Source organism: Muntiacus reevesi, chromosome 10 (genome assembly GCF_963930625.1).
Source record: "Muntiacus reevesi chromosome 10, mMunRee1.1, whole genome shotgun sequence".
NCBI lineage: Eukaryota > Metazoa > Chordata > Mammalia > Artiodactyla > Cervidae > Muntiacus > Muntiacus reevesi.
The window spans coordinates 82,175,375-82,194,036 of NC_089258.1; the positions used below are offsets into that span (position 1 = coordinate 82,175,375).

The window sequence follows — 18,662 nt, forward strand, 5'->3', positions numbered from 1 at the left end:
ACTGAGGAGAAAGACCTGGGTCTATTTCACACCCCTCACCCAGGACCAAGCACAGATCTGATCACAGAGTGAATTTTCAGGGCTCTTCTCTGAATAAGATCGAATGTTACATCCCAAGCATTGTATGATTTTTTTTTTAAGGGGATCATTTCTTACTGCCCAAGTGAGGGTATTTCAAGTTGCTGTATTTTCACTTACTGTGACAGAGAAATTGAGTGTTGGTTATTACTGCCTTGCTGTGATTCTGTTCGCAGTCTTCTCCTGTACTAGAAATGAAGTGGATAGGAGTCAGGACTTCCATGAGGTAATCCCAAGACCAGGAATGGTAAACGCAGCTTCCAAACGGGGCTGGGAGCAGATGACACCTTTAGAGAAACCACCCTAACCAACATCTCTGAAGACATTCAGCAGCTTTACACAGGGGGCTGGTGAAAACGGAAAGCAGGTTTAACTCTTGCATTTAACAGTTTAAAATTTATCTTAAATGTCTGAAAAGCAGCTTTCAATTCCCAGTACTGCGCATAGATCAGGGGGGACCCGTCTCTCTGATATGGACATTTACAGTCCTTTGGTCATTTCAGCATAAAAGAAAATTCACTTATCAATTAATCTTTCTCATCACTGTCTCTAATCACTTAAAAGTAGAACTCTATTTGTGTTTTTTCCTCTTTTGACAGACAGAATTTCTGGAAGTATGGGTGACCAGATGGATTATGCTTTTTAATGTGAATGCATCCACTTATCATATATGTTCACTTACTCTTTTTACTCTCTTCCTTCTATCTGTGTTCAGTAAAGATATTCAAGGGGGTAAAATTTACCCCCAGGGAAAGTTGATGTGAGAGCGTTTTCATTATATTATCCAGCTGTTTCCCATTCTCTAGAGGGCAGACCTTCAGGCCCCTTGAAACTGAGTAAAGAGCATCACATAAAAAGCCTTAACTGCCTGTATCTCAGCGCGAGACGCGGGCTTTTCCTTCTGTCACCAGAGCTCTTAGTTTGCCCAGCTAAAGCACAGTCTGCTGCCCGCATCTCGCCTCGCCTGTTCGGGAGGACATGGAAGCCACTGACACAGTTTCCCTGGGAAGACCCAGCCCCTTATGCCGGCCTGGCGGGGGTGGAAGGTGCCAAGGAGCCCGAGTTGTCACGGTCCCGTAGCCACGTGGCACGTCCCTCTCAGGGAACAGGGTGCCCCTCAGGTCAGCCGGTGATAACACCCAAGTCACACAAGGCCGCACCCTGGGCGCTGTATGTCCCGGGGATCTGAACAGTGGCCGCGGCCAGCCCTGACCCTCGAGACCTCACATGGTCATCTAAGCAGTGTCATAAACTGGTGCCCACTTGCTCCCGCGCCAGTGCCATCGGGAGAAATGCGGCGACTCCTCTGCAGGCAGTCCTGCGCCGGGGTCTCCGTGCCCGAGGCCAGCTCCCCGTGCGTCTTGCCGCCGCCGTCGGGTGGAAGGGTCTGCGGGCCCGGGAAGCGCTCGCCTTCCAGGCCAGTTCCTCTCGGCCCCGTCTTGACAGTGCCAACAGCCCCGTCATGTCGTGTCTTTCAACCCTCCAGAAAATGGCCTTCCAGCCTGGGACAAGCCGAAGCCTTGTCCAGACGGCGAGCCGGAGTGGAAGCTCGTGGGAATGTCTGAAGGCTGCCTGCATCGGAAGAGCCACCCGGAGCGGCGCGGGCCCCTGAAACATGAGCAGTCGCCCCTCATCCAGGCCACCTGGACGAGCTCCATATTCCATCTGGACCACGACGACGTGAGCGATCAGAGCGCGCCCAGCGCCCAGACCTTCCAAACGGAGGAGAAGAAATGCAAAGGTAACCAGATGTTTGTGAGACCCGGGACGGCCACAGTAGTGACTCAGAGCTCGGCGCCCCCCGAGCCCAGGTGTGGGGTCGTGGGGTTCCCCGGCAGCTCGCTTCCAAAGTGCATTTACCCCCAGACCTTCTGGGAAGCATAAACGAAGTGGGTTTCCGAGGAGAGCAGTTAATTTCAGCTTCCTGTTGGGGCTACTTGGGGGAGAAGACATTTTTCTTTCCCTAATGAGCAGGAGGGTTGTTAGTTTTGGCTTCAGTTCTGTTTTTGAAGCTGAGTAGAAACAGACACTGCTAGCATTACATAACTACTTGCTTTGAAGTGTGTGTGTGTGTGTGTGTGTGTGCATGTGTGTGTGTGTACATGACTTTTCCCAGTTGTGCCAAGAGCTAATAGGATCTCCAAATCTACCTTTAACCTAAATAGACAGTTCACGTTCAAAAGAGAGGTTTGAAGTTGTTTTCTTTGACTCATTAAGTCCTGTGTCATCAACCTGAAAGGCGAGATTATGGTGTTAGGGGGTTGTCACCTCATAAAAAAATGTTAAACTGGCCTAAGTTTCTGATTGCATTAGATTTAACTGGTCTTCACCTCAGGTCGCCTCCGCCCTGACAGATGTCTTTGTGTTGATCGCTTTATGGTCTTAGGGCTTCCCAAAATCTTTGCTTCTTAAATCAGTTTGTGTCTTTAAATGTCCAAGGTCATGTGACCCTCCACCCTTATTCCATTTAGCATTTTTTAAAAATAAAGTCTTTTTCCATGTTCTTTGAGGGCTTTGATTCATGATCGTTTTTATGTGAAAGTATGTTGATTTACAATATTGTGTTAGCGTGATAAAATTTTAAACGTTGTGTTTGAAAATCTGCCAATCACATATCAAGATATATTAATGAAAGTTTGTAAAGAGTCCTATATATGAGCCATATAGGACTTTTGCAAACTGTTCTAAATTGAACATAAACACGTGATTCTGTTATCCTTCTCAAAAAACTGCTGGTCCTGTAACTTTTCTGAAAACTTGAAAAGCTCCTTGGAAGCACCAGTTGACCTTGGAAGCTGGGTGTGCAGATTGTCTCAAATGAAAACAGAATTATCTAAACAAATAATAAAATAGTGGTATGAGCTCTCATTTGAATGCAGTCAAAACCATCCATGTTCTCTTGGGGAGGATCTGTGTTTGAACTGTCTCTCATCTTTATTACTTAGGAGACTGAGAAATTGAAAGGGATATTTTGAAAAAGAGCAAAGTAAGTTTTTCCAAAGGAGTCGGGATATAGAACAGGTGTGTCTGTGTGTGTGTGTGTGTCTGTGTGTGTGTGTGCACATTTGTTTGAAATACAATTGAGAGTTAATCTTAAAATCTGTAGCCACATCGTAGTTTCAAATTTTAGGAGCTGGCATCAAAAACACATCAGCCCTTGGTTTACAGGGAACTGTAGTGTCCTCATGATCTAAGGACCCACAAACTGAATTTGATTTATTCCTGGTTGGTACCCATATTCATTCACTCACTCATGGGTCCGTCTCCGTCGTTCGTGAGAAATCTTGGCCTTGCATATATAGAATTTTTGACAACTGTACACCTTCCAGTTTATTGGTAAACCTTGAAAGCAAAAGGAAAGAGTTTCTGTTTGGTTTCCAAGACCCTAAGGCCTGTAAATACAGCGATTAAGGTCGCGGATTTTTGAGTCTACCATATTTGGGCTAGAATCTCACCCCTTCCACTAGCCATCCTTGAACAAAGGTATGTGATTGCTGAAAGAATTGAATTAGATAACGTGCCACTATTTAAGCACAGCACCCCTCATCGTGGTCTCTGAACGTCAGCGTCATGCTTGCTGTGATCACTCTTACTGGCTCGGCATCATTACATCACACAGATCCCCTGGGCCGCGGTCTGGTGAGGGAAGGAGACTAGGACATTTGGGTGCAGCGTGGGGTGTGAAGTTTCGGGGAGGTTAGGCTTCACCATCCGTTTTGCATTCATTCAGCTCTCTTTTGCTGCAAGGCAGAGAATTGTTTCATAGGAGAACGTAATTAAACTCTTGAATGAAAGCCCTTCCTCCAGATTCTAGTTGTAAAAGGAACACAGCAAAGGTAAATGCTGCTGTAGTTTCCAGAGCAACCGCCAGGATCCTCGTTGGCATGGATGCGAGGCAGTGCCTGGGTTCAGCATGGGGAGTCAGGGGATGCCTATGCGGTCATGGCTGAAACCTTGTAACTTCACGCCTTCCCAGTGGACACCCGTGTTTGATGAGGCAACAGAGAGGCCGGGGAAACATCTGGATTAGATGCTTTTCTTTCTGGAGTTGGTCCTTGCCAGCTGCCTCTTCACAGGCACTGTGGAAGAGCTGTCTTCTCCGGGCTGGGCACTCATCTCCTGGCTCTCTCTGTCTAGCCCACAGGCGCGCTCGGTATCTCTTTCCTGGGCTGCCATTCCATGCATCCCATCTGTGTTTATTAACTGGCTACTAAGTGCAGGGCATTGTCCTTCACAGCCTTGAAGAAAAAAGAGCAGCAAAGCCAAAAATCCACCCAAGTTCCCCCATTTCCAGGACCCCAAGTGGAACTGGTGAGAACCAACTAGCCCTTTGGCTACCTGATGGGACGAGCCGACTCACTGGAAAAGACCTGATGCTGGGGAAGGTTGAAGGCAGGAGGAGAAGGGGACGACAGAGGACGAGATGGCTGGATGGCATCACCGACTCAGTGGACACGAGTTTGAGCAAACTCTGGGAGATGGTGTAGAACAGGAAGGCCTGGCGTGCTGCAGTCCATGGGGCTGCAAAGAGTCAGACACAACTGAGCGACTGAACAACAATAACGACTAAGCCTTAAAGGATACAAAGTCAAGGGTCTGCAGTGGCGAAGCCCAAAGAACAAATAGACCGCTTGAAGTTGTGCTAAAACTCATCTCCCAAATCGTGATCTAGCCACTCTAGACTAAGGGGCCTCTGAGTGTGGTTCCTGGTTGGATTGTTGTTTAATTGCTAAATGGTGTCCAGCTCTTTCCGACCCCAGGGACTGTCGCCCCCAAGGCTCCTCTGTCCATGGGATTTTCCGGCAAAAACACGGGAGTGGATTGCCATTTCTTTCTCCAGGGGATCTTTCAACCCAGGCGTGGAACTCACGTTTCCTACAGGCTCATTCTTTACCTCTGAGCCGCTGAGGGAGCCCTTGTGGTTGGGGGCCCCGCTGCAGACTCTTACTTCCTACTTGTCTCTGTTGATGCAAGTACAGAAACGGAGAGGAAGCTTTACAGACTGTCATTACCGAAAAGCACTGCCACTGGCATTCAGAGGCGTGCTCGGTGGATCCCTCTCACTGACCGGTGTAGGCTCTAGTTGGATGTTGTCAAAATCACCAGGCAGTCAGCCGTGCAGAGCCCACGTAAAAGTCTGCTGCCCCAGAACCAAGGATTGGGCCGTCCCGGACTGGCTGTTTTGTAAATTGTTTGAGATTTACTGATACATGCATTGTAGCGCTCTTCATGTTTTTCTTTAGGTTTATTTTTGGTAGGTACCAAATGTCTTCTTTCTCGGGTTGATCGCAGTACGGTTTTTATTTCGGTCTAGGCGTATGCGGGCTCCTATGTGTTACAGCCATTCTAAGGAAACTAACCGGTAACGTGTTTAAATAAAAAGAGCGCCCTGGAGCCCTGACATTCTGCTACAGATCCCACAGCTGAAATCTGCTCTAGTGCCGGAGGCTCTTTCCACCCAGGAGCCAGCGATCCGATTCCGTCCCGAGAGCCAGGCTACACCTCCGCATAGGTTTTGCCGCAACGTGAGCTGATGGCTCAGCCGTGAGGACGGCCCGACTCGCGCCCACCTCCTCCCCTCCCAGAGTTTGAGATGGTGCAGCATCTGGACCTTCTTAGACATGCAGAATCTCAGGCCCCGGAAAACGGAACTGGACGTTCTGGAAAGGGGCCCGGGAATCTGCATGTCAATCAGTCGTAAGGGATCCTGCAGGCGTGAGCATCAGGAGGTGCCTGCGACCACGCACAAGCTCTTCGCGGCAGGAAAGGAAAGGGTCTGCCACCTAGTGGACACCGGGGGAATGTGCATCCATAGTCATGACGGATGTGAGAGCTGCACCGTGAAAAAGGCTGAGAGCTGGGTGAAGAATTGATGCTTTTGAGCGGTGGTGTTGGAGAAGACTCTTGAGAGTCCCTGGGACTGCAAGGAGATCCGACCAGTCCATCCTGAAGGAAATCAGTCCTGAATATTCGTTGGAAGGACTGATGCAGAAGCTGAAATTCCAATACTTTGGCCACCTGATATGAAGAACCAACTCATTGGAATAGACCCAGATGCTGGGAAAGATTGAAGGCGGGAGGAGAAGGGGACGACAGGGGATGAAATAGCACCACTGACTAACAGACATGACTCTGAGCAAACTCTCGGAGATGGTGAGGGACAGGAGCCTGCGTGTTGCAGTCCATGGGGCCACAAAGAGTTGGACGCGAACAGCGATTCCCTTCCCTAAGTGCACCTGGGGAACCCCCAGGTCTCCTCCTGGGCTTGGCCTTCCCTTAGGCGTGGCTTATCTTAATTGCCAGCTGGGTGTGCTGATTACTCACTCCCATAACGGCCCTCTGGGACTTGAACCCTTCTTGAGAATCCCACTCTGTCTGACTGGAGTCCAGCTCCTCTTTCAAGCTCTTGCAAGGCTTCTCCTCTCAAGCCTCTGTGCCCTCCTGAGCTTCTCTCTGGGGACCAGAGTCCCGCCAGCCCCACGGGGATGGGTCCTGGACAGGTGTCCGCATCCCTGGAGCTGGATCTTGCCAGCCCTGTGGAAGCCAGACAGCCAGCCCTCCATCCCTGGATGTTTGCCCTGGTGTCCATCACGGAGCTTCCTGAAACACTCGAACCTGGTGGGAAAAACAAGGCAGAGAATGACCCATTTTTTCCTGGAATTAGGAAAAAAGCAGCAATCTGGGGAGCTCACTGAATTTCCTCTGTAGGTCTGCTCTGTGCTTGACAGCAAGAGAAGTGAATCTCACATACCCGGGAAGACAAGAAAAGACAGTCAAAATAACCTTACTGACAAGGTACTTTCTCTCACTGTAAAAGCCTCCCATGTACAAGAATTGAAGATTTTCCAAAAGTTCAACAGAAATTACTTTTAAAAATCATTTGTAATTCCATCCTCAAAGGATATGAAGATCTTGATTATATTTCAGTCTTTCTCCTGTGTATATCTATTTTTTTTACAAACTTGGAATCAGTTTTAACCAACTGTTCAGGCTTAACAATATATCATCCACATGTTCCTTTGTCATTAAATATTTTTCTGAATCCTGACTTTTATTGGCTATAGATTATCCTTGCTTATAGGTATCATTTGTTAAACCAGTCCCCAAGATTTAGACAAGTTAAAGTAATTTTTAAAACTATTTCTTATGTGCACAAAGGGCAGACTATTAACTCATGCTCTCCAGAATGAGGTTGGGGGGTGGGGAATAAATCAAACCAATGACAACCATTTTAAATGATGTATAATTCTCATCTACCAAAATAACAAAGTGGTCTAAAAATAAGAGACGTGAAGTCAAGTCATGGTGCACTTTATAATCCTTCAAGTTAGACATTCGGGTTCTCAGTACATGACCGCTATCTTTGTCCTTAAGTGAAATACAAGGACATCTTCAGGTTGGCGAGTGTTTGAGAAGGTGGGGGATTAAAAGGCTTGAGCCCTTCCACCAGGAGACCATCTGCTCATCCATCTCTGCTCTCCTCTCTGCCCCGGCTCCCCATCCATCAGGAGGCGCGGTCCCACGAGAGCACCAGGACTCATATGCCTCAAGGGCACCAGGGAGGCTGGGCCATCAGCAGGAGAATAAGTGCTCTCCACCAGCTTCTGGTGCACGGAGAGCTCTGAGATCTGATACTTCAAAGGCAGGGAAGCACACCTACCAGTGGCCCAGGGCGGACAGAAATAGGAGGGCTAGCGAAGAAAGAAAAGCCATCAGCTCAAGGGAGGGAGGGAATCAGAGAGCAGCAAATGTCGACGGCAAGCAAACCTCAGAAATTCAGAGCTCTGTTCCACCCGACCGCAGTTTTCATTGAGATGCAGCATGAGGCAGTGGGGGGACCATGGGCTTTTTGAGGCCAGTGAAGCAGCGTCTTTTGGGCTCCCCTGGTGATTCAGATGGTAACGAATCCGTCTGCAATGCAGGAGACCTGGGTTCGATCCCTGGGGCAGGAAGATCCTCTGAAGGAGGGCTTGGTAACCTGCTCCAGTATTCTCACCTGGAGAATCCCCGTGGACAGAGGAGCCTTGCAGGCTACAGTCCATGGGGTTGCAAAGAGTTGGACACAGCCGAGTGACTAAGCCCAGCACAGCAGCATCTGTTACAACGTAAAATGCAGGTGTGCTCTGACCCTGCTATCCCTGTTAAAATAGTCTGTCCCATGGAAATACAGTGCCCAAGGGCACACAGCTCCGTGCTCGGAAGTTGTCTTTGCACCTTTGTTTATATAACTGAGAAACTAGAAGCAAACGGCACGTCGATCCAGAGGGGAATGAGCAAACAATTTATGGTATATGTAAAGCATCCACGGGAAAACAGGTTTTTTTAAAGAGTGGCATTAGGAAAATTTAATGGAGAAGCAGCCGTTCATTATCATGTAATCCCACAACCAGTTTTAAAAGTCTGTAATTGTGTGAGCACAAATGTGCAGAGAAAAATGTTCGCGGAGACACATCACCCTGTGACAGTTGACACCTTGAAAAGGAAAGTGTGGAATAAAGGATGTTATTAACTCGATATACAACAGCATTTAACATTTCTTACAGTTCCGTTAATGGATGACTGGTGTAGTTCTTTTTTTAATGTTAAGATCCTATGCTTCACAGTCAGTCAGACTTAAGTTGACTGCTGACTCTCTCATTTAACCTCTCTGAGCTGAGTCCACTTAATTTTGAATGAGGTAATAATACCCAATGGTTTCCCCAGTGGCTCGGCAGTAAAGAACCGGCCTGCCAATGCAAGAGACACAGGCAGGAAATACAAGTTTGACCCGTGGGTCAGGAAGATCCCCCGGAGAAAGGAAATGGCAACCTAGTCCAGTATTCTTGCCTGGAAAATTCCAGTCCATGGGGTCACAAAAGAGTCAGACATGACTGGGCGCCTAGACAACAACAACAATAGTACCAAGTTTTCAGATTTGTTGCAAAAATGAAAGCCAATGTGTGTGTAAAGCACTGTGCCTGCCGCTTAGGAGAGATGAGTGATGACTTGTTCTGATAACTGCTCTGAAAATACCAATAATTTCTTGGCCTCATGCCCCCCTCCTCCTGCGGTTTTTGTTACCCTTTTGGACCTTGAAATACATTGATGACCTTGTTGTTTAGTCGCTCAGTTGTGTCTGACTCTTTGTGACCGCATGGACTGCAGCATGCCAGGCCTCCCTGTCCATCACCAACTCCCAGAGTTTACTCAAACTCATGTCCATCAAGTTAGTGATGCCATTCAACCAACTCATCCTCTGTCATCCCCTCCTCCTGCCGCCTTCAATCTTTCCCAACATCAGGGTCTTTTCTAATGAGTCAGCTCTTTGCATCAGGTGCCCAAAGTATTGGAGTTTCAGCTTCAGCATCAATCCTTCCAGTGAATATTCAGGATTGATTTCCTTTAGGATTGACTGGTTTGATCTCCTTGCAGTCCAGTTGATGAGCTAGATACACATAAATGAAGAAAAGCAGAACGAATCATCACATACACAGCTAGAGGACAGGCTCAAACGACCAAGAAAAGAATCCATAGCAACAACCAAAGTATTTTTTCAAACTCTTTAAATAGTTTAAAAAATTAAATACAAAAAAAAAAAATTTAAGTACAAAACCAAGAAAAGTATGAAAGAGCTGAAATGAAATTTGCACCAGGCAGTCTGCTTCAGCATCAAAGCTCTTTACCACTATACTCCTATAGCTGTTCATTCCCTTCTCCAGGGGATCTTCCTGACCCAGGGGTCAAACACACGTCTCCTGCATTGCAGGCAAATTCTTGACCACCTGGGCCACCAGCAAAGCCCTAGAAGTTAGTTGCTCAGTCGTGCCCGACTCTGCGACCCCAGGGACTGGAGCCCACCAGGTTCCTCTGTCTGTGGGATTCTCCAGGCAAGAATGCTGGAGTGGGTGGCCATTCCCTTCTCCAGGGGATCTTCCTGACCCAGGGATCAAACCCAGGTCTCCTGTATTACAGGCGGATTCTTCACCATCTGAGCCACCAGGGGGGATACCTGTAACACAAAAGGGTGAGAGGATTCCAGGTGCCCTGAGGAAGAATCTAAAACCGCGAGAAGATGCTGGTCTGCCCGGAGGGGACGCTGCAGGGCAGTAAGGTCTGCCAGGACAGAGTGGGGGCCCAGCATGTGCCTAGCTTTGCACTCTAAGCTCACATTCCGGCCCTGCCACTTATCACCTCTTGAGCCCTGAGCTAGTCACTTAGCCTGCCTAAGCCTGTTTCCTCATCTATCGAATGGGGACCCCCCTCTCTCATCCAACTGTGGAAAGAAAGAAGCTCTTAGGTGATTTCACAGGACTACTGTGAGTGCTCAATAAATAGAAGTTATTTGCTCATCATGAAGTTTGGAAACAGTGTGAGAAGCAGACAGGATATTAGGCAGTAGAATGCCCATGTGAGAATAATCACTAAGTAGACACGAACAGGATTGAAATCTCTAAAGCCAAGGATATAAGGGAGGCAGGGGGAACAGACACAGCGGCCAAGCTCTACAATGCTCCCCACAGGTAGTTTCAGATAGAACTGGGGACAGCACAGGTAGTGAGCTTATTGACCTTCTGTTGAAGCTGAAAAGGTATTATTGGGAGGGTCACTCTTACAAAGACACCACAGGTGACCACTGTAATTCAAAGTCCTTTACTTCTCCCATGCGTTGCCCTGAATGCCTGTAATTCCATCGTGGCCCTTTCTCTGTCTTTCAAAATGCAGACCTCCTGGTTGGATATCTTATCAAGTCACTAGCATCTCCAAGTGGAGAACTGGGTCAGGTTTCTTTCCTCCTTGACAGTAAAGACAGTGGAAGGAGGCCACGAAAAATGTGAGGGTCCTAGGGAAATGGATGAGAGAGAGGAAATGAGCGGGACCCCCTGGCGGCACTGTACAGGTTGTCAGGTTGTGCACTGCACAATAGGAGTGCCTTCACCACAGACTTGGTGCCCTGAAAACAAACGTCATCCACCTCACCGCTGGCCAGGAACTGACCCTGACACAGGATGAAAATACAGACATTCCAGTCACATTTAGACAGATGTGTGAATGGCATATTGATCATTGGCTATCAACGTATTCTGAGACTAATAACACTCTTTTGTATGATTTAAATCTGCTAAGGCAATTTCCTGGTGGTCCAGTGGTTAGGACTCTGCACTTATACTGCTGAGGGCCCAGGTTCAATCCCCGGTAGAGAAACTAAGATCCTGCAAGCCTCACAGTGTGACAAAAAAATTTTTTTTTGCTAACAGAATAAAACTTAAATGTCCATGCACACACACATAATTAAGTAGACGGGAGGAATCCTTTCACAATGTGTTAATATATCAAATGATCATATATGTTTTAAATGTCTTGCAACTTTATTTGTCAATTATACCTAAATAAAGTTGGGAAAAAGACATTCTGAGAACCCTCACGTTACACAGCAGGCCTGCAGCATCAAGTTTTGGGGGTGTTGCCCAGCCTGTAGAAGGCATGTAGGGACTGTTTAGACAGAAGACCATGATTTGATTCTTGGCTCTGACACTTTCCAGCTATTTAACCTTGGACAAATCACTGATTCTCTCCAACAAACACCATAATCAAAGATGAGTCAACCACACAAAAGCAAGGACATCAACCTACACTCCAATCTAAATGTCCATTGACAGAGGAGTGGATAAAGAAGATGTGGTACACACAAACAATGGAACACTAGCCAGCCGTAGCAAAGAATGAAATAATGCCATTTGCAGCAACACAGGCGGACCTAGAGATGATCGTACTAACTGAAGTCAGAGAAGGACAAATATGACATCACTTACTTGTGGAATTTAACTTTCATAAAAATAAATGAACTGATTTACAAAACAGAAACAGACTCATAGATTTTGAAAACAGACTGAACTGTCACCAAAGGGGAAAGATGAAGGGAGGGCGGGATGAACTAGGAGTTTGAGATTGACGGACACACACTATTATATATAAACCAGATGACCCACAGGACCGCCTGTAGAGCCCAGGGGGCTCTCCTCAATATCTTATAATAACCTATATGGGAAGAGTCTGAAAGAGAACAGATATGTGTGCATGTATCACTGATTCACTTTGCGGTACTCCTGAAACTAGCATGACATTGTAAACCAAATACACTCCAATAAAAGTTTTTGAATTAAAAATAAATTACCATTTTAGAGATTTAGAAATTTTAGAGAGCTCCCAGTGGTCTTAGTGGTGAGGATCCCAGGCTTTCACTTCATAGCCCAGGGTTCAATCCCTGGTCGGGGTTCAGATTCCACAAACCATGCAGGGCAACAACAACAAAAAAAAAGATAAGTAGAAACAAATCTAAAATAATGACAAAAATAAAATACAGTAAAGCACAGTAGCCCTCCAATACGATAACCATATTTCCCCTTGTTGGGAAAATGGAGCAAAATACTTTAAATCAATGAAAGTGAAAAAAAGTGAAAGTGTTAGTCGCTCAGTCATGGCTCTTGTGACCCTATGGACTGTAGCCCGCCAGGCTCCTCAGCCCATGGGATTCTCCAGGCAAGAATACTGGAGTGGGCAGCCGTTCCCTTCTCCAGGGGATCTTCTGGAGGAAAGGATGAAGACGACGTGGTACATATATATATACAGGATAATGCTACTCAGGGTCAAACCTGGGTCTCCTGCATGGCAGGCAGATTCTTTACCGTCTGAAGCCACCAGCGAAGCCCAGTACTGGCCCCCCAAAACCTAAGCTTTTAGCATCATAAAAACAGCCCCACCCCCAGGACAACCTGGGAAAGGTCAGTCACCTTCTACTGCCTCGCTCAGCGTTCTTACTGAACTCTGGGCTTGCTTTCTCCAGGGACAGAGCAACCTCAAGCTATTCTCAGTTCTTGAGTAGGTCTGGGCCTCCTCCCCTTTCTGTTTCTGAAAACCTACTCCTGTCTATAATAAACTTCTCCCCGAGAACGTGTTGGGAACCGGTACTGCCCTCTCTCCTTCCCTCTGCAGGGCAGAGCGTCTGGGTTTTGAGAGCCCCAGAGAAGCAGAAACTCCAAGCCAAGAGCATTACCTGATAGTGGCATCATAGACAAAGTGGGCAGGTCCCCTGGGACCATTTCGCCTACACTTGTTACCTGCATTGACATATGAGTGGTTATTCCCGTCCCTGAGTAATGCCTGTAGCCTTTCAGCCTTGGCTCTGGACCAGTTCAGCCTCTTTGACTAGAACTGTTTCTCTACAAAGATACCAGAAATCCAGAACCAGCCAGGCTTTGGAAAGAGTGCCAGAAATCCTCCAGGGACCAAAGCCGTTCTCCACGGCATCGACTGAAAAGCAGAACGGTTGCCTCTGGTGAATGGCTGTCCTCATGACATTTGTCGATTTGGCTTAAACAAGAGGCTTGACTTCATTCACATTTACTGCCTCTTAAAATATAGAACGATGTTGCCAATATGACTATTTAACTCAATTAGTCATGCTGTGAAGTCACACAACCTGAGCTAGAATGCTGTCTGGGGATGGACAGTTTATCCGTGATTGGAAGGTTTTACCCCAACTCCCTGCTCATACTTGCCCCATAACGTGCAGCTACAAAGGCCATACTATTGTAAGCCGAGCCTCAGAATTAATGAAAAGATGCTTATTTGGCGCTTTTTTGCCTGGCTCTGGAAAGAACGTCTTATCATAAGCCTAAGATATAAAACTAAAGGTCAAAACTATGTAAGTAAAGAAGCTTCTGCCCTTTACAGGGAAAAAAATACATGTTAATTTTTGCAGGAGTTTCAGATGACTGTTTCCAAGGGAACAAGCATCTGAAATGGGTTCATCTCATTTAATATTCATGGCTGGACATGGGGATAGTCCTTTCCTCTTATCCCTTTCTGGTTACACGTGATATGCTTATTCTTAACTTGCTTTTGAAGTGATCGTTCTATGTTTGAATCTCATTTCTTCCACAAACAAAGGAAATAAATGTTCATTCTCATGTTTTAAAATATTTTGTAAAATTAATAATATAAGCCTTTAAGAATGAAGAACATTATGAATAGTGGTGATCACTACCGAAGAAAATAACAGTAATTGATTTGACATACTTTACTCAGATGAGTCAAAGGCTATTGAACTTGGCTTCTTGTTTTATTGCAAATTGGCTTACTTTCAGTTTTTTCTTCCACTTCTATTGAGATGTAGTTGACATCCAGCACTGTATAAGTTTAATGTGTACAGCATGATTTGACTCACATAATGAAAGGATGACCACAAGCGTAATAAACATCCCTCATCCCATACAGAGACAAAATCAAACAAATAAAAACAAAATATTTTTCCTTGGGAGGAGCATTCTTTGCACTTACTCTCTTAACAACTTTCACCTATAACATACAATGATGTTAATTATGGGCTTCCCTAGTGGCTCAGACAGTAAAGAATCTGCCTGCAATGCAGGAGACCTGGGTTTAATCCCTGGGTAGGGAAGATCCCCTGGAGAAGGGAATGGCTATATTTGCCACGCTGTACATAACATCCCTGATACTTATTTATCTTATTGCTGGAAATTTATACCTATGACCCAAAACACTGTGTCAGTTCTGGGGCACAGCTTAATGATTCAATACTTCTGTGCATATCCAATGGATCATGTTTACCACCAGATCTGCTTACTTTTGAGGTTGGTTTCTGTTTTTTCATTTGTTTTCTTTGTTTCAGTTTCTGTTTTTAAACGTTGAATTGGAAAAAGAAAATTGGTGGCAGGAGACTATCATGTCTGAAGTTTGAATGAGTTGTGTGTTTCTTAGAAAATCTGCTAAGGCAAATGTATAAATTTCTCTCCATTCAATTTTAAAGTGATCTCAGCTTTACCAAAAAGTGGAAGTGAACGGTGCAGAGAATGCGCATACACCCTTCACTTGGACTCACCGACTTGAGCAGGTTGCCACATCTGCTGGATCATTCTGTGTGTGTGAATTCTATGTGTTTGTGTATATACATGTTATTAGTTTTTAGAACCATTTGAGAGTAAGTTGCAGATAGCATGTCCCTTTAAATATTTCAGTGTCTCCTAAAAGCAAAGAAATTCTCTTAGAAAACCACGGGACAGTGATCAGGATGAGGAAATGTCACGTTGGTGTGCACTATTATCTAACCTACAGACTTCATTCAGATTTAACAAAGTGTCTCTCCCCACTCCACCCTCATAGCTCAGCTGGTAAAGAATCCACTTGCGATGCAGGAGACCCTGGTTCAGTTCCTGGTCGGGAGGACCCCTTGCAGAAGGGATAGGCTACCCACTCCAGTATTCTGGCCTGGAGAGTCCCCTGGACTATAGAGTCCATGGGATCGCAAAGAGTTGGACATGACTGGGCAACCTTCACTTCACCCCTCCAACCCCCCAGAGGAGAGGTCACGGCCGAGACCAGGACCGAGGGAGGACGTGTCTCCGAATCGTAACTCCATCCCCGTCAGTCCTGCGCCTGGCCCCCACTGCTCCTTAGAACAGCCTTGCTATCCGGCCGGGCGGCCCGGAGTGCGCCTTCCCTTATGTTTGCGCGTCTGCTTGGTCTGCTTTACTCTGCCCACGGCCTTCCACCGTCTGCACGGCACTCGTCGTTTCTGAAGAACGCAGGCTGATTCTTTAGGGTAATGTCCCTCCATTTGGGTTTGACTGACGTTTCTTCATGATTAGGATCAGAATGTGCATATTGGGGGAAATTCTTTTAAAAAGTGTATCACCTGATATTTGTTCCTATAAGCATTTGAATTTAAGTATGTGATTCGGGAAGTTTCCTGTCTTCCCAAACCACCTGCATCTTTCTGTCTCTCTTTATGGTTTTGTTTTGTTTTAATTCCCTTTCGGCTGCTCTGGGTCTTCACTGCTGCACGTGGGCTTCCTCTAGTCGAGGGGCGCGGAGGTTCCTGTTTGCAGAGCACTGCCTGCAGAGTCGGACACGACTGGAGTGACTCGGCAGCAGCAGCAGCAGCCTCTGAGCACGGGCTCAGGGGTTGTGGTGCACGGGCTTAGGCGCCCTGCGGCGTGTAGGATCTTCCCGGACCGGGGATGGAACCCGCGTCCCCTGCATTGGCAGGAGGGTTCTCAACCCCTGGGCCACCAGGGAAGTCTGACTCCTGTTTTTCTCTTTTTCTTTTCCATTACGGTTTATCCCAGGATACTGAATAGCGTTCCCTGTGCCACACAGTAGGACCTTGCTGTTTCTCCTATAAACTCTCTATACGTAGTTTACATCCACTAACCCCAGCCCCCCCGACCCTGCTGCTCCCACAGTCCCCACCCCTTGACAAGCACCGTCTGTTCTATGTCTGAGTCCTCTTGTGAAGCATCCATTCCGTGTTCTGAGGGCAAATGTCTCAGGAATGAATGTTATTGGTTGTTTTGTCACCTGTGACCTTTTTAAGCTTGGAATGACAGAAAGATGCTTACTTGGGGGAGTCTCTGTTTGTAGCAGGACAGAAAGCAGATTCTCTGCCATTCAGAGACATTTCTGAGGATAGCACAGACATACGGCCTCTTTGGTCTCTTGTCCTGCTTAACTGGACATTCTTTTTTTTCCCCCCACAACTCAAACCATAGTAAATTACAAGGCAACCAAGAATTGGGATATATTTTAGGTTAATCTTGATACTTGTAGTATATCTTTTGCAGCTATTTTGGCACTTGAAGTAGAATGAAGAATTTTGATTCGCCAGTTCTAGATCTGGTTTTCAGTGTACCAGCATGACGTAGGTTTTATTTTTGAAAATATTTACAAATCCTACTTTATTCCCCTCATCCTTCAAGGCCCAGTTTAAACATCACTTCCTCTGCGATTCTCTACTGCCCGTCAGGAGGAATCATGTCTTTCTCATGATATCATGAAACTTCATTAAATTATTATACTTCCTGGGCTCTGCCTTATCTTGTCGTGGCTTTGAACATGCCTATTTGGCTCCTCGGTGACTGTGACTTTATCTCAATTTACATCAGACGTGTTTTCGTGTATTCTCTGTGCCTAGCACTAAACTGTGTGCTGATGGTAAGAAGCTGGGTGAATCACTCTGCTTCCTGCATGAGATTTCCAAATAGAAATGTTGGAAGAGCTTTGAGCTTAGGCTTGAAATGAGCAGCAAACCTATAGATGACCAAGCAATGGTGAAAATGCTGTCGACTGGCCTTTATCTTACAGAAGACTAAAGAAGAGCCTAACCTATGTTGTTTCAGAAATAATAATTCCATTTTCCTCCATGTTTACCATCTGCTTGTTGATATTTCTTTTAGTTGGGTTGCAAATTTCAAAGGAAAATCATGTCTTCCTCTTAGGGTGTATCCTACATTAGATCAAGGAAACTTACATAGTATTGATATATAAATGATATGAGCTTATTAACTTTCTTCCTATTGACAATAAATTTTAATTACCTCAAGCTTTTTATAACCTCACATTTCTTTTGGTAAAGCTTTGTTGAGATATAGTTTACCAATTGTAAAATTCCTCCAAGTGTAACTCCACAACTGTTAGTCTGTTTACAGAGTTGTGTTAATACAGTCGTGACCACAGTCTTATTTTAGAATGTTTCCATCTCCCCCAGGGAAACTTTGAGCTGATTTACAGTTATTTTTCATTCCTGGACCCAGCCCCTGGCGACAACTCACCTACTTTCTACCCACACTGATTTGCTTTTACTGAACACTGCACAGAAGTAGAATCCTACGATGAGGCTGACATACTGTTTTTAAGGTTCATCCATGTTGTTACATGTATCAGTACTTTGTCTGAACTTTTTACCTTTAATCATTCTTCATAATGCTTTCAAGTATAAGTGAAGAGCTGGAGCCTTTAATGAACAAAGAATAAACCTTTTGAAATTGGCATCAATTGTGGCACCATCTAGACTTTGCATTAGTTATTTTTTAAAGTGAAAAAGCAAAGTAAATGCAAATGACTCAATCACTCATTCATTATTCCTATTGTTAGGGAAATTTGTTATAAAATTAATCTCTGATATGTTATTCTAGAATAAAGCATACTATAGCTGTTAAATGTCAAAGTCATTCCACTCAAACAAGCACTCAGCTTTTCAAACCGAGTCCATCAGTGTGAATTACAATGAAATAATCATCTTAACACAGTAAATTAAGGGAAAATGGATCTACATGCTGAGGATGATTAAATTAAAGCATACATAAAGTGAGCTGCTACGTGATATTCATGCAAAGCATAAATGATATTCATAGAAAAAGATAACATGTTAATGAGCATTTTTTCTTCTAAGGAAATAAACATATTGATTAAAATAAATATATGAAGTAGCATTAAATTAGGCACATCTTTGGGAGAACAGATAAATCATCACAGTGATCTTGGAATTTGTGTTGAAACACATACTTAGTTGCCCAAAACTTTCAAAACATTAAAATAATCTCTACTTAGAAAAGCAGCTGGGGGAAGTAAGACAGGCAGGTTCTACAATAGTAAGTCAAGAGCTGAAATTTCAATACTAACATCTTCCCTTAGTAATTACATCAGGGTGAAAAACCATCCACTCAGTTTCCACTCTGTCAAATGAATGGAAATACCTCCGGCCGCCCTGGTGGCTCAGACAGATAAGAATCTGCCTGCAATGCAGGAGA

The 18,662-nt window shown here is 45.4% G+C and overlaps 1 protein-coding gene across 10 annotated transcripts in view; it reads left to right on the forward strand.

Annotated features, from left to right (window-relative positions):
* The window catches only part of THRB (thyroid hormone receptor beta), a 407,560-nt gene that overhangs the window by 326,035 nt on the left and 62,863 nt on the right, over positions 1-18,662 (forward strand). For 9 of the 10 annotated variants that reach the window (XM_065947527.1, XM_065947531.1, XM_065947530.1 and 6 more), the window contains one exon: positions 1,565-1,819. The exons of the other annotated variant lie outside the window; for it this stretch is intronic. In XM_065947527.1, coding sequence (XP_065803599.1) covers positions 1,565-1,819 — 255 coding nt within the window. The remainder of the gene's footprint in view (positions 1-1,564; positions 1,820-18,662) is intronic. 10 annotated transcript variants of the gene reach the window in all.